The following is a 16,887-nucleotide window of genomic DNA, read 5'->3' on the forward strand; positions in this document are numbered from 1 at the left end:
GGTCCCCAAGGATCGGTACAGGGACTGCTGAAATTTAACTTGTTCATAAACTATGTGCAAACAGGAATGAGCACTGACGTAGTCAAGTTTGCAAGAGAAGCTAAGACTGGAGTAACTCTGCTTAGGTTTCTACTGTAAATTATTCAGGATGCTAAGAACCAAGCCAAATCACAAAGATCTCCAAAAGAATCCCTCCAAACTGGTGAATAGGCAGGGGAAGAGGTTCAGTATAAGTAAAAAATTGATCCCACCTGGGACAAAAAAATCCTAGCTTCACATAGATCTGGATGGATAAGTTGGTGTTAATTAATCAAGGAACAGATTTGGGGGTTCTGTTGGATAGCTCACAGAAAGCATCAATATATGGTGCCTGTGAAAAAGGAAAATGCTGTGTTAAGGTTTATCATGCAAATAACTGTAAATAAGATCATAATACCCCTGTATAAAGCAATGGTGCATCCATATTTGAAGTAACTGTACATAGTTTTGGCTGCAGAATTTCACATAGAGCTGGAAAAGGAACAGAGATGACAACCAACATGACCAGTGGATTGGCTCATGTTCCCTAAGAGGGAAGGCTGAGGAGACTGGAGAAGTGGCAACATTAGGAATATCTTGAAGAGATGAATAGAGACCATTTTTTTCTCCCTCTCCCACAGCATTAGAACTTTGGTAACGAGTCATTGAATGAAGTTGATGGGCAGTAGACCGAGGAACAACAAAAGAAAATTCTTCACAAAACTCTTGTCTTATGGAACCCATTGCCACAAGATGTCACAACAGCCAGTGACATTCCAGAAACCATCCAGATCCATCCGCATATGTGAATTTTAAAAGTTCACGATGGATAATTTTATCACTTTATTTAATAATGATGATTTAGTAAATTAACTAAGAATAACAAAAATGTCCAAATAACAGACTGACCAGGGGTAGAATATGCTTCAGGAACACACTGAGAACAGCTGAGATAGAAAAGAGGAGGAAGAACTAGCTTGCTCAAACCCTTAAGTGTTTACAGAGCCCAGGAAATGAAGGGGGGAAAGGCAGAGTAGGATTTCCAAACTGATATTCCCTCCTGTGACTCCTCACAAGACCACAGCTTGTCAACAGGTATTCACCATGATGAGGAAAATGGAAGTATGGAACTGAACAGTATCTGCTAGTAGGCAGCAGCAGCAGCAGGCTCCTGCATTCATGCCTTGCTAGTGAGCTTCCAGGAAACATCTGGTTGGTCAGTGGGGGAAACAGGATGTTGGATCTTCGGTCTGAGCTGACCAGGCTCTTCTGATGATGTTCTTAGACCAATAATTCCACAGAGCTGTGATAGTATTGAAAGATTTGCAACAATGGAACATCGGCACCAATTAAAGTTCAGCAGTTTCTGGGCCATTCTATCATTTGAGTAATTCCTAATCTGAAACCTCTGTGCAGGAAACTGCATTAAAACTTGCCTAAAGGGCATCACTTGCGATGCTCTTATTCGTGTCCACACAGCAGCATGTACCCATGCTGAAAAGGTACTATTGTTGCACGCATACACATAACTGCAAGTTTTCAAGCACACACATGTGGTGTTCTACTTGTGAGATTTGTACAACTTCCTTGTAATATGTGAAGCAGCCTTAAGAGCTCCATACACTTACAGTAGTTTCACGTGAAACAAAACTGTTCTGATGTTAAGTGGAGAAGAAGGTTTTAAGGCTAGAAGACAACCAGTGGAAGAGCAGGGAAATTATGAGGACAGGAGAGATCATTGAAATAAGTGGAACTGCTCCTACTTGTACTGTTGAACTTCCTGAAGCCTGGATATGGAAGCTCCACAGGCTGGACAGAAGCAACAGACACTTAAAACAAGCCCTCTGCAGCTGTGGGTTTGACTCTCCGCCAAAAACATCATTATTCAATTGACTCTGTGATCTGCTTGGCCAGGGGCAAAAGATGCCATCCCACTATAAAGCGACAGTGTCTACGAAATACCCATGTCCCTTTAACGTTCTCACTACTCTTTGTTTCAACATCACTGCCTGATGAGCTCTGCCCAATGGCAGTTTCAGACCTTCAGATTCTAGAATCCTCGTTTCTGAACGGATTTTTTTAAGCCACTGGAAACAATGGAATTGGTTTTTAACACACTTGCTAAATTTGTTTCCCTCAAACACAGCCAAGTTCATTAAAAATAAGGCTGTCCTATTACTTCTGCAATGGAAGTAAAAACAATTCTTGGGCAAAGCTGCAGATAGTAAAGTTTTTAAATGCACACACAAAGACACGTGCACACAATCTCACACACACACAAGTGCAAGGGCTGTCTCATTTTCCCCTTCCCCACCATTTCCTCTTTCCCCATCCTGAAAGCCCCATAGCTTCTTCCGCTTTCCTGCTTCCTTTTCTCCTTCCCACCAGCCAACCTACTTTTATCTACCCCCCCTACCTTCAGCTTTCCCTCCTGCCTTCCACCTGGCAGCCTTTACCCAAGTAAAACCTAGTTGGCTGGTGCTAGCCACTGGGCCGGGCCCACTTATGCAGCAGAACCCGCAAGGACTTGTGGGAGGCACCTCATTTCCCCTTGTATCCCCTTCCCCGGACTACTACTTCTTTCCCTCCTCCCGGCAACCCCCATGTCCTCACCTTTCCCTGCTTCCTTCTCTCCTTCCTACTCACCAACCAACATATCTTTTACCTCCCCCCATCTTCGGCTATATTTATTAACTACATTTATACTCCATCTGTCTTCAGAATGGGGACCCCAAGCAGTTTTACATCATTCTATTTTCCTCCATTTTATCTTCATAAAATTGAGGTAAGGTAGGCTGGTAATATATAACCCAAGGTGACGGAGTAAGCTTCCATGGGCTGAATGATGACTTGAACCTGGGTCACCCAGATCCTAGCCTGAAACTCCTCCCACGACACCAAACTAGCTTGTGGCAGGGGCGTTATTACCGAACTGCAGTAAACAGACAGTCCCGGGTGAGTCACGCAAGTTGGTTGGTAGCAAATCACTTGGTGGTCGCTGCCAGGGCTGGCACCAATGTGTCCTCCCCTCAAAGGCCAAAACAGCCCTGGAAAGGGTCCTGCCTTCTCCCTCCCAAGGCTTGAAAGATAACAATATTGTTGTGGTTGCCTAGTAATAGCCACTGAGGACATTTGTTTCTTAAAGCTACAGGTGCTGCTTCTATTACTTTGGGAGTTTTTAACCCTTCCCCGCAGTGAGTTAATGAGTGTGTGTGTGTGTGTGTGTTTGTTTTGGATTTTAGATTTTCTGCAAACCTGGGACATTTCTCAGGTTTGTAAAAATAACTGTATTTTATGTTCACAGCTCTAATTTCTGGACGTAAATACCTGCAGATCTGGCCATGTTGAGAATTAGATATACTAATATGACATAATTCCTTGAGACAAACTATGAAATAATACAGATGTAAAGACTACCAATATCCTTAACAGTTACTTGGCGATCAGTCTTCACAAAGAGAAAAAATACCTTCCGCAGTTGCGTTATTGCTAGTAATAACTATAGTCGGGGACTCTGCAGAAGGGAAGACAACTACTCCATCACAGGCCAGGTAGAACGAGCCGAGCACCCACTACACACACCCTGTCCACTTGCAGCAGCCAGTCCTGTGAAGCACTGAGCAATCACCACAACATGCACTGCCTGCCATGTGTCACTATGGCCAAACTGTCATATTGTTGCCTTGGTTGTAATTGGCACCAGCCTCTTTGCTCTCACCTATGGAAAAACGCAAGAAACAGATTTGTGTTCTTTCCTGGGGTCCACAACGTGGTGCCCACAAGACCTTTCCTGGCAGTTGCCAAATGTTTTCAGAAAGTGGGTGGGGCCAGGTGGGGTTTTTGCACAGCAAGGCATCTGATTAGCCACCAGAGAAGTTATTGGCTGTGAAGATTTTTTTGAAAGTTGCTTTGGCTGCAGCTGCGACTATAGAACAAGGATCTCTGTATGAAGCAAGAAAATCTTTTAAAACAATATGTTCATTTAAAAATGCATCCTGCTAAACAGAGCTTCTGCCTAACATGTTAAAGTGCAACTATTTAAGAGTTTATGCATGACCTTGAGATTCTGTGGTTGTCTCCACTTCCTATGATTCTATGATTCTATGGCAGCCACTTTGCGGTTGCACTCACCATCCTGTGTCAGAATTCCAACAGTGCCTGCGGACTCAAAAAGGTTGGGGATCCTTGCTGTACCAAATGGCCCACTCAGAGATGTCAAAAATCCACAAAGGGGGCCACGCAAGATTAAGGAGGAGATTTCTACAACCCAAGGGTTGCAGCGATGGGTGGAAGGTCAAGCCTCATCTGATTTAGATAGAAGCCAGATTCAGTTAGTCATCTGAGAGGTTGCCGAGCTAGAAAGTTATAGAGGTAGGGTCACACTATGCAGCGAACTCTGCTCAAAGCAGGAAGAGATTATGAAGTGATATCTGGCTTTGACTCGAGGGTGCAGTGCAATATAATAATACTGCAGGCACACTGAGGCAGAGTTTGCTATAGAGCTGTAATTTTAGACTTTTTCTTGAACAGCAAATTCTTACACCCATATCAGAAGATTCTTTCGAAGCTGATGAACGTTAAAAGTGGTTTGTGTGACACGGCAGAGGCTACTAGTCCAAAGAAAGGAGTCAAAAGGTTTCCACTGGGCCAGCGCATGCCCCTTGTGCAGACCTGACAGTGGAATCATAGAGAGAGTTACACCATCTATTCCCATTGACTTCAATGTACTTAAAGAGTTCTTCTTTGGCTTGCAGTTTATGTATCGTTTTTAACCTCAGGCAAGACAGCCGATTCTCACAACAAAGGCATCAGGCAACAACAAATGGCTCTGTGGACTCTTTATTCCTTGAGGGGTCCTGGATGACATCCTATCTTCAGGCTTTTCTGTCCACTGGCCTGGCTTATGGGACACAGTCAGCTTTAGCTGTATTGGTAGCTAATTTTTGAAGACTGATAGAAACACAACAGGACTTCATTAATACCCCTCAACGGTATCTGATATTGTGAACCGCGTTCTTTTGGATTGCTTTAAACCCCTAGGTGGAGCATCAGGCGGGCCTGCCAGTGGTTCACTCAGTTCTCTCAGGTCATACACAAGGGCTGGCCATTGGAAAAGCCAACCCCATTTACTTCTAAACATTTAGAACTGGTTCCAATGCTATTTAGTATACTTCTGAAGCTGCCAGATGATCCACGGCTTCAGAACCGGTACGCTAATGACACCCTATATGTCACTGGCTATGCATCTTGGGAGCTGCCATCTAAGGGCTGTAGACTAACTCCAGAAGGCAACATAGCTGAATCTGTATAAATCAACAGTGGTGGAATGCCTTGCAAGGAGGTGATATATCTATAACTGACTGGATTATACTTTCTTTGTCTGAAAAGCTACAGAGCCAAGAAGCATTTTTTTGATAAAAAAGGTGGTTTCGGTTGCTAAGGATGCAACTGTGTCTACTGCATATGCTCTGCCCCTTTTTGGACTGAGGTGATCTTGTTGCCATTTAGAACCATGTTTTTGGTATCTGTGTTTGGATATTGTAACTTGCTCTATGCACGGCTGTGTCTGAAGAGGACCTGGAAGCTTCTGCTGGTGCGAAGCGCCACCTCCATGTGAATATCAAGGATTGTGAACATATTTCATTTGGCGTTATGATGCCTGCCCTGGCGGCCAGTGTGCTTCCATGTCTAATCCCAAGTTTTCACCAATAAAAACCCTCATACTAATGATTGTCTTCAAATTAGGCCTTACTTCAACTCACTAGATGTGGTTGATCACTGCAGAGTAAAATTCATAGCTGCCAGAATCTGGGCCCTTACAGCGATAGTCTGAGCCTGTGGATAGCACTTTAACAGGTAGACTTGCATCTCCTTATTTACCTTTAGGAAGGTACATGGCACACACACCATGGTTAACCACTGAATTTCCTTACATCTCATTAAAATTTAACTTGGACTATTACTACTTCAGCTAACTCGCTACCTCACCCACACTTAAGGACGTCTCTTCCCCTTGAGCCTATTCACCCCGTGATATTCCAGATATATTTTTTGAGGGTAAGCATATCTGGAACTATGGATTGGAGGGGGGGGGGCACCTTCAGGAAGAGAAGCTGTAACAGAACAGTGTAGGTTCAGGGAAGGACTTAGCTAGCCCTTCCTACATCCACACAATCATCTGTGACATTGCTCTGCTCCAACAGCAGGAGCGGTAGGCATTGAGGAACATGCATTTAAATGTAGATCTGCCTGAGTAGCATGCTATTTAGATAAGCTGTCAAGCATTACAAGCTTCTTGACTAAAAGGGAGGTTCATTCATCCTTCTTTCATTTTAAGTCCTCAACTGCCATGTTTTTTTCCCCAACATGTTATGGAAACAAGCAGGCAGGGGTAGAGGTCTAGATTTACCATGCCTAAGAGCACTGTCTACAATCAAAGATATAAAAAAATAAGGCAGAACATTGCTGGAAGAGAGGGAAAAAGTTGTAAATGGGATGGAGATTGTTCTTTGTTCTTTTCAAACACTTCCACGTTTTAACATTACAGCATGGAAATGCTGAGCTTTTAAACAAAGTAATTTTCAAGTTGTATTAAATTATCTGTCTGGGAAAGGGGGTGGGGTGAACAATTTCTGTCAGTGGTTAGAAGTGACATTACAGATCATGTCATCCATATACACACACTCCACAGAGTAATAACCATTGCAATGAAATAAAGAAACTTTCGGGTTTTGTAGCAACAAAGTTGCTAGGAAAATGTAATTTCCTCTCAGCAGCTAGATTTCCTTGAGGAAGTTGTGTAGACTTCCCAAATTAAAACTGGAAAGCTACTGTGAAGAGCAGGTTTCAAGTCTTAATGTGGACCACAAAACTATGTTTAGTACTATAGGCTAAGTAACTGCCCCCTGAACCAGTTACTACCTTTACCTCTGATCTGAGGAATCCACATGGAATTTTCTTTTGCTGCAATATAACATTGTGGATCGACTGTTATCTGACATGCAGATTTCCCCCACTCAGTCAGTACTACTGTCTATATATTTTTTCCCATTAGGGTTTGCATGTTTCATTTTTCTTACATCTAATTTCTTTAACATGGTTTTGAAGTCTTAATGCATTCTAATAGTAGGCTTTGGGGCAAAATCTCCTAGCTTAAATGCGTTGTGCATTCTTTCATGCAGCTCATTAAAAGAAACAAAGAACAGCACCAGACTTGGTACAACTGTTACTCTGTCAGCTCTCACAAAAGATTTTTTCTACTAGTCACAAAGAGGCTTATTTCAGATGATGAAAAATGTGGGAGAGGGGAGAAGAAAGGAAAAGAGCATTCAAAGAGATACTTATTAGATTACAAAAACTACACTGTTAAGAAGACTGCCACGGCAATGCTAAACATTTGCAATGGCAACGTACTGCTGCTGCTATGCTAGTGCGGTATTATGACTTACAATGTTTGCATACACCCCTCCTAACTACACATTAATTTTCACAGCAGTTCTTAAGATCAAGCTGCCAGATCCTGCTCTCATGTAGGGATTCAGCCCCTAAGCAAAATTTGATCAAAACAAGAACCAAGCCATACCACACATTTAGGATCCAGAATTAAGTCTTACAGATGTGTAACTTAGCTGCAAAACAAACAGCTGGGGGGGGGGTTGATATTAGGAAGGGCAGTGGCACTGGGGAAAGGGGATTAACTTACTCCTCTGTACCATTACCCTCAAAGAACCCCTCCCACTGCTTTAAATCCCATCATGGAAAATAAGACAGGATTAATACCAGTACTGTCTTTTGAACTTACATGGCTTAAGGCCTGAAGGGAACAATTTTTATTTAGGAAATGATGCAAGGTGAGTTTGGGGAAGTGTCTTGAAAGTGGCATCACAGGAAGGGGTGGAGTTTTGGTGCAGTATGCTGGAAGTGACATAATAGGAAGGGGTGGAGCTTGGGAAGAGACATCACCTGACCTTTGACAAAAGTGACATAACATCCTTGATAGGCTTCGCCCCCAAAGTCCCCAGGTATTTTCTGGGTTGGACCTGGTAACCCCAACATTTTTATTGAAAATATGACAGACGTGGAAAGAAAGAAGGAAAGGGAGGGAGGGGAATATACTAAAATAAACTGTACAGCCACAGCAATACTCAGAGAACTCCGGGAGCCGCACGATATGTCTAGAAGAGCCGCATGTGGTTCCCGAGCCACAGTTTGGCCACCCCTGCTATAGCATATTATATGAGAACCCATACAGCACAGTGTCAGGCTGGGATCTGGGAGACCCAGGTAGGAATCCCCACCCTGCCAAGGAAGCTTGCTTGGGCAGTTACACATTCTCAGCCTAACCTACTCACAGGACTGTCAGGAGGATAAAATGGGGGAGAGGAGAAGAATGAAATGTTACGGGCAGTCTTAAACTGTGTGTCTATTCATTTTATGCTTGTTGTTTTATCTATGTTGCAAGTTGCCCTGAGTTCCTGCAAGGCAGCATGTTTTTCAATAGGCTGTTTTGGATCCCTGTCGGTGACAAAAGTGGGATATAAGTGAATAAATACATTGGTCATATCTGTGTCTTACACGTAGAACTCAATGCAGCTTACGCAGGATCCCCAGGAAGTTTCCTGTCCAAGCACCGATCGGACCTAGACCTGCTTACTAGAAGCCAAGGGCACCTGCATCTTGGGCCTTCCCAAGCACACCGCCGGACCTATTTCACTAGAGGTTTTTAATTAATAAATTCTACCTCCATCTTCTTTACTGATTAAACATAAGCAGGGCTGTTTTTCAGCTGGAACGCGGGGGAACGGAGTTCCGGCACCTCTTGAAAAGGGTCACATGGCCAGTGGCCCCACCCCCTGATCTCCAGACAGAGGGGAATTGAGAGTGCCCTCCTCGCCGCTCCAGTCACCATTTTCACTGAGGGCAATTTAAACTTTAAAAACTCCCCCTTGTTCCAGCTGACCCAAAGTGACGTCATTGTGCAGTCCTGGGAGCATGCGTGCACTTTGTGCACATGTATGTGGTACCAGAGGCACTACCTCCTGCCAAGAGTTGCCCCCTGTGCTGGCAACCCACTGAGTTCCACCACCTCTCTTCCCAGAAAAAAAAGCCCTGAACTTAAGTACTAAAAGGACTTTAAAGCCAAGCGCATAAACTACTGTCCTAGTAACGTGTAACTAGGACACACATTTTCCAGCCATTTTTCTCATTAAAATATTGATAAATTGTCATTTTATCAGCTACAAACATTCAAGACACTCAAAAGTTGTAGTTACATACCATTATTACCTGTAAGGGTAAGAGCGTGTTACTGTTGTTGTCTGTTCGGAAAACATTATCTTCGATCCATGATTTTGGTGCCAACGACGGAGTAGAACGAGTAAATTTAGGTGGCGCTATGACATTGCCAGAAAACGGCTTCTTTAAGGGAGAGATTTGGTTCATAGTTCCTGGAATCCCCATGTTTCCAGTTCTCCGGTGGTCTCTACCATGCATACTTCCCCAGGACATGTTTCCAGTGCTCCAGCCGCTGCTCTGATGGTTACTCCAAGGCGAGGGCTTCAGAAGAGGCTAGAAGGAGGAAGACACCAAGTTATTTTAAAAGTGTTGATTCCCAAGGAGGGTTACGATCTTAAATCAAAACAATTTTTAAAAACACTAAAAGCATCTATAAAATGTATAGCACAGGGCATAGATCCAATCCGTTACAATGGCAAGGTGGGGAAGAGAGCACATAATCCGAACAAGAGTCTGGATGAACAGAAAGGCGCCAAATAGCTGTGCAAAGGTTATTCCTCAATCCAAGCGCCCCTCTGCAGAAGACCCCGTCTTGAATATAAACCCATCTGACTTCAGAAGACGGGGGACACTGCCTCCAAAGTTGCCAGGCAGGCCCATATGGATGCAAAGGGTCCTTGAAGTACCACGACCATTTGTGGTTTTAAAGGAAATAATTATCACTTTGACCTGAAGCAAGGAAGGAGCAAGCACAGCTCTTCCAATACTGGGGGGACAGGTTCCCTAGAGTCAGTGCTTCTTTGCAATGTTGCCCGTGTATTCTGCATCACTGACGTTTCTGAACAGTCTTTCCAGGCAGCTCCATGAATAACACACCACAGCAGTGGCCCAGTCTGAATAGGCTCAGACCAGAACCATGTTCAGTTCTTGCTTCTCCAGGAAACACTGGGACTGGTACACCAGCCAGTCAGAGAAGGGCGTTACATGCCACAGACACCGCCTGCTCTTACGCAGGTTTACTCGTAAACCATGGAACTGTCACCTTAGAAAAGTTTCTGAGGGACTTTTGCAGAGTACCACAAGCAGACTCAGTCAACAGTAGAAACGTTTAAAAATAATTTCCGTATGCCATAGTCAAAACATTTGTCTAAGCAGGGACTGGAAGTTGCGTGGGAAGACAGACACAAGCTCTACTTTATCGCTGCCCCCATTCAAATGTTTGTGTACATTTTCTCTGGACCAGCAGTCGTGAGCCACCTGGGCCAAGGGCCCGGCCGTTTAAGTGTTACGGTAGGAAATACAGACCAGTTTTTGTCTTGGTTTACCTCATCTCCCTTCCCTAATACAAATATTGTATTATATTGTATATATCTCTTATCATATATTGCATTTCTGTCTCAAAAAGAAGTCAGTGGAACATAAAGCCGAGGGCACAACACAGGTTAAGTATTTTTACTCCCCATTCCAGTGATAGTATGTTTCTATATACAATTACTCTGATAAAAAGTTCCAGCCTCGTTACAAATACACAGGAGTTAGTAGTCCACTTGTCTATAGTAGTGTAGTAACTTCTGTCAAACTAATAGCATGAAAGAAAAAAATCTCCTACTATTTCTATTTTCCGGTTTGTAAAACTTTCCCTACCACAGGTGGCCAGGTGAACTGATAGTCACAAATCCAATCCCAAACTAACTGGATCTGCATTTTATGGAATAGCAACAGGTAGGCAATAATGTACAAAAATAGATGGAAACAATAAAAGCGCAATGATGATAAAGGGCCTCAGCTGAAAGTACAGCGTGGCATCAGGAAAACTGGGGAACAGGGTAGGTTCACCCTTCAGTCCACAGATGAGCAGGATAAAAATCCAACTCGTTTTGCAGCTTTTGATGCAATATTCTGTGTCAAAAAGTAAAGTTACATGACTACTTAATACGAGTAATGTGGAAACAGCTATAGCCATGCAACATTAGTCAGTAAAATGAACTAAATACTGAGATTCTTTCTATTTAATAAAGAGATACCTTAAAATAAACTGTGTTAGAATTCCTGGGTTTTATACAAATTGAACAGTTCACAGAAACAGCAAATAGCTTTCTGCTTTAATATACAGTTACATTAATTTTAGTTGACATGGTTTTAATTAAAATGGAAATGTGTATTATAGCCACTGTGATGCACCACAAAATAACTTTTTAAATTCCAAAGCCATTTCAGTAGGATAATTATATAGACACTACAGTTCTATACAACTGTAAATAATTATGTGATAAATTCTGAACGTTTTGAGTTGGGATGTTATAACTCCTCATCCTACTATGATAAAATCCAATTTTTACAAAGTCTCTAATCTTTACTACTCAGCTAGTCTACTGGCTAAGCACAATACATATGTAAATTATTAAAGTTAAGAAAATCTTAGAACAAGCTCTCTTCTCCTTCTTCTTACTAATTATTATTGACAAGAAGAGAATTTCTTAAGTTTATTAAAAGCTGAGGAATTGTCTTTGCTTCTCAATTTGTTCCAAATTAGAATTATGAGTAGCAAGGAAAAAATTAAAATTAATTTTAGTTGTCGTATTAAAACTAAGTGAGCACAACCCCAGAACAATGGATCAGACGTGAGAAGCACCCTCAATTTAATTATCTTGAAAATACTCTTGGGTCAAAAGGTTGGTTAGAAATCAAAATTATTAATAATCATTGTCATATTCTACTGTTTTTAAATCTACTTTAAAAAGACATACTGGTAGTTTCCCAGAATTAGAGCCCACAAGGTAAAATGGAAAAGATCAGATCTGGACCCTAGTTTAACCCAATTCAGAAAGGAGATTTTATAAAACGGAAGGAAAAGATTTAATAACAGAGCATAAGCAGATTTGTAAACTCAGAATAAAACTAATCTGTTACAGAAAGAGATATGAAACTGTACACTTATTTTATTGTCAGTATGTATCAAAATAAAATCCTTAAAGGGCTCCTCAAGGAAAGCAACTTTCCAGCCAATCGGAGAAGAGAATTCCATTCCACCCATTAAAGCACTGCTGCATGCAGGAAGACTGGGACAACCTGAAATTCCACACTGAAACTTTTCTTGGCATTGCTTGCAGCTTATACAAGCAGTTTTGTCCACAGCACAGGTTGCAAAATAAGGGGTAGGCTGAAATTTGTTTACAGCCCTGTCCACAAGCAGAACGGATGCCTATTTAGTCCAACTTACTGCAAACTGGATAGGACATGGGTCTACCTACCACTGGCTCATTCAAAACCATTCAGCACATATATCTTCTATTTTTTAAAAAATGAGATCAAACTCTTGCCCTAAGTAGGTGTTCCATGCAAAGCGCTGGCATTACAAAAGGTTGCCTTTTTCTTGCTTGCATTGTAATACCAGCAACGTTGCCATCAAATTCACAGTAACATGGAACTGCTGAAAGGGAAGCAAAAAAACAACCCTACAGGCAGCCAACAGAACAATGCAGAGAATATCAAACTATCTACTGGAAGTTACACAGGCCCTTCATTACTGACTTAGTAAATTATTATTCTCTAGTATCTCAAGGCAGCGTCTGCAGGAACAGCACATATAAGCCACAGGGGATGAAAGTAGAAAACAGCAAACAGAATGCTAATAATTCACTTCGTAACACAAGCCAAGAAAGAAGAGGAAAGGTTAAAAGTCTCCTTTGTCTGTCCAGGACCTCTTAACACATTACCAGATTCCAATAGGGAAGGCGCTTCTGAAACTAACATGCAGCACCATATGTAATGTATTTTATACTGCAAGCGCTAAAAAGCACTGATGTGTGTAGCTACACATGGGTTTTATGCTATTTAAAAAACAAATGTGTTTAGAACATTGTAACTGCAGGATCCACAACAAGGCAGCCTTCTATGTTCTGATGCACAAGGGTTTATTTTACTCCCTGAGCAACCAGGATGCAGAAAGAGGGGGGGGAGATACATCTCATTCTCCTCCTCCTCTTTCCCCAAGCAAGAACTGGGCTGTCTGAAGAAGAAAGCTGCAGGAGCCCCACCCTGCTTTCACAAACCTGCTGGCACTCTGTCACTGCTATGAAATTTCAACTTGGGTGTGTACACACATCAATAGGGGTGCATTGGAACACACATTTTTGAAGACCATCTTGGGCTGTTCCCCCATTTTCAAACATTCTCTGTCCAACTAGCACCTCCTCTAACATCAAGCTCAGTGCAGGGTCAGTTATGATCAGTGCAGGGTCTCCTTGAATCCCAACCCAGGCAGAGGTGGCTCTTCTAAAAAATGGTCTAATCCCCCTGCCGCAGGACACAAAGCAATCCCCCCCCTCAAAACTGGAGAACCCAACAGGGCAGGAGTTAAAGAGAGAGAGAGAAAACATTTTTCTTAAATCTCAACTGCCACGTCTCTTCTACAGTGGGAGCTACAAATGGAGGAAATGAGTTTTATTTATACACGCAGGTGGCTATAGATGTCCAAAGAGCGAGTGTGGAGAGCATATGTATAATTTTAATACAGGCATATATTCAAAGGTGCGTGCATGCAACTATTAAAATTTGACTATGAATGTATTAATATATTTTAATAGGCAAAGGCAAATAAAAATGTGTGCATATACATGTGCCTATACACACACATACTTTTAATATAGCAACATATACCCAAAGGTGTGTGCATTCGGGTTTCTCTTCAAATCGCATTTAATCTTTCGCCTTTTACTAAAGGTGTGTGCATTCAACTATTAAAATACATATACACACCTTTGACTGTGTGTGCTTTAATATATTTTAATAGGCAAGGACAACTTCAAATATGTGTATATACATGGGCCTCCCCACACACACCACTACATATATGTATATATTAATACAAATATATACGTACATATTGATATTTACACAGCCATATTTACATATTAATATATCTGATACACAATACACACACAGATTTCCATATATAATATGCAAACACACATCTGGGAAAATGCATTAAAAACCTTCCTCAAAAGGTCTCATAGGTTGGCACCTTTCTTGGATCTGACACCCACCCCCCTTTGCTGCTCCTGCATGTGTTTAAACTGTTTTTTTCCTCCTTATAATGCCATTGGGGGGGGTCAGGAAATGGGATAGAAAAAACTGGATAGAAATAAGGACCTCCAAAGGAGTAGAGCCTGGGCAAGGGAGGGGGGGGCCTTCCCGCTTCCCCAACTGGGCATTCTCCCCCCATGCAGCTGGTTCCTTGTGGGCATCTCCCTAGGAAGGCTGCTGCCTTGGGGGCATCTGGTGCCCTGTGGGGATCTACCTAGGAAGGCTGCTGCCTTATGGGGATCTGGTGCCCTGTGGGGATCTCCCTTGTGGGGATCTGGTGCCCTGTGGGGATCTCCCTAGGGCTGCTGCCGCCTTGTGGGGGATCTGGTGCCCCGTGGGGATCTCCCTTGTGGGGATCCGGTGCCCTGTGGGGATCTACCTAGGAAGGCTGCTGCCTTATGGGGATCTGGTGCCCTGTGGGGATCTCTCTTGTGGGGGATCTGGTGCCCTGTGGGGATCTCCCTTGTGGGGATCCGGTGCCCTGTGGGGATCTCCCTAGGGCTGCTGCCGCCTTGTGGGGGATCTGGTGCCCCGTGGGGATCTCCCTTGTGGGGATCCGGTGCCCCGTGGGGATCTCCCTAGGAAGGCCGCTGCCTGGTGGGCCTCTCCGCCTGAGGGGCCCGGGCGCCTGCCCTCCCGCCTGGCCGCCTCCCCGCGACCGGGCCGGGCCGACCCACCTGGTGGTGGTTGTAGGAGTTCCTCTGCTGGAGGAAGGCGGCGGCGGCGGCAGCGGCGGCGGCCTGGTGTTGGTGCTGCTGCAGCTGAGGGCTGACCGGGGAGCGCCGGCTCTGCGGCTGCGGCTGAGGTAAGTTGATCTGAGGCGGCGGCGGCGGCGGGGCGGCCGAGAAGGGGCTGCTGAAGGGCCCGACGGAGGCCGCGTGAGGCGAGAAGCTCTGGAAGAAGGCCGGGCTGAGGGACGACGCCATCCCGCCGCCGCCGCCCGCGTAGAAGCCGCCGCTGTCGGACGACTCCGGGCTGGGCGGCGGGGCCAGGGCGGCGGCGCTGGTGGCCGGCGGCGGCGGAGGAGGCGGCGGCTGGGGCGGCTGCCCGGGGGGCGGCTGGGGCGGCGGCGGCGACGAGGTCTGCACCGACCAGGGCGTGCCGAAGCCGGGCAGCGGCGGCGGCGGCGAGGGGGCGGCCGAGGAGGCGGCGGCGTGCGGGTGGTGCGGGCTGGAGCGCTCGGGGCTCTGGAGGCTGCCGAAGCCCGCGCCCAGGAGGCCGCCGGAGCTGCCCAGCAAGTGGCCGCCGCCGTTGGGGGGAGACTCCATGGCCCGGCGAGGGGAGGCGGGGGCCGCCCGGGGCAGTCAGCCAGGCAGCCGCGGGCGCCACATCGGGCGCGGCCGGCGAAGCTCGGGCGGGTCGGCGGCTGCTCCTGTCAAGGGCCTCGGCGTCTTCGCCCGGCCAGCCTCAGCCCCCGACGCGGCTCATGCCGGGATGAGGCGGGGAAGGAAGGCAGCGGCAGCAGGAGGAGGAGGAAGAGGAAAGAGGCGGCGGCCACCCCCCCGCCCTGCCCGCCCGCCCGGAGCAACCGCTGCCAGGAGCGCCCCGGCGAAAATGGCTCCGCGGGCGAGGAAGAGGCGCTGCCAGCCGTGCCAGGGGAGGGGGCAGGGGAGGCCGACGCCCTCTGCCCGGCTCCTGCGACCGCAAGCCCTGCGGTCCAAGCCGCCCTCCCTACTGGCCCCAGCCGCGGGTCCGCCTGCCCGCCGCTCTCGAGTGCCCACCCCGGGCACAGCCGGGCATTCCCGGTCCAGAAACACCCCCGGCTCGGACAGGGGCGGGGGGGAGAGCTCAGTGTCCAGGGCCACGAAACCCGCTTCGGACAAAAGGCATCTCCCCGGGGGCCAGAACCGCTCGTGGGTCCTGAAAGGACGGACCCGCAACCCCCGCGCGCCTCCCCACTCTAAGAAAAGGTCCTCCCCGGCTGTTCGGAGGGGAGGACAGCGGCGCGATCCGGCGCTATTAAATACCCTCCGCCCGCACAGAGACGGGCTATGTAACTCCTTTTTTTAAAAAAAAAAGCTTACAATAAATTAATCCCTCCGGTTATTCTTTGTACAAAAAAAAAATCTTTGCAATAATAATTTAAAAATATTTGCCGCGAGAGCCAGTCCTCGAATTTTAAAAAATAAAAGGGGGGATTGTCCCTATCGGGTGACGCGCAGCCCCCTCTCAGAAACCCCCCGTCGTCGCCGCCGCCGCCTCCATTTTGCCAGCCCTTGACACCGCCAGGCTCCTCTCTCGCTCGGGGACTGCCTCTGCCTCTGGCCCCGTACACCGTTTCCTGCTTCTGGAGCCGGCAGGCACCTCCGCCCTCCCTGGGAGCGACTCCCCGGCCTTCTGCGGCGGCCAGAAGAACCCCGGAACTGGCGTCAGCGCCGTCACACATCACAATCCCACCCCCCTCCTTCGCGGCCTGTCAACGGACCCGGCGCCCCGCGGGGCCACGCCCCCTCGTTCATAATTCATGACGGCTCCTCCTCCGCCCCGCCCCCTCTCCTCTCGGCCGCTGCTCTTGCGTCCCGCGACTCGGATCGTACCACTTCTGATTCC

At 46.2% G+C, this 16,887-nt stretch overlaps 1 protein-coding gene across 5 annotated transcripts in view; it reads right to left on the bottom strand.

Annotated features, from left to right (window-relative positions):
• CPEB2 (cytoplasmic polyadenylation element binding protein 2) overlaps positions 1–16,664 on the bottom strand; it is a 71,662-nt gene extending 54,998 nt beyond the window's left edge. For 3 of the 5 annotated variants that reach the window (XM_054999120.1, XM_054999121.1, XM_054999118.1), the window contains exons 1-2: positions 15,015–16,664; positions 9,295–9,585 (exon numbers count right to left, since the gene is read on the bottom strand). In XM_054999120.1, the coding sequence (XP_054855095.1) occupies positions 9,295–9,585; positions 15,015–15,605 (882 nt within the window). In that variant the 5' untranslated portion in view covers positions 15,606–16,664. The remainder of the gene's footprint in view (positions 1–9,294; positions 9,586–15,014) is intronic. The other 2 variants (XM_054999122.1, XM_054999119.1) reach the window with 1 other exon arrangement.
• Between the last annotated feature and the right edge of the window lie 223 nt (positions 16,665–16,887).

Source organism: Eublepharis macularius, chromosome 15 (genome assembly GCF_028583425.1).
Source record: "Eublepharis macularius isolate TG4126 chromosome 15, MPM_Emac_v1.0, whole genome shotgun sequence".
NCBI lineage: Eukaryota > Metazoa > Chordata > Lepidosauria > Squamata > Eublepharidae > Eublepharis > Eublepharis macularius.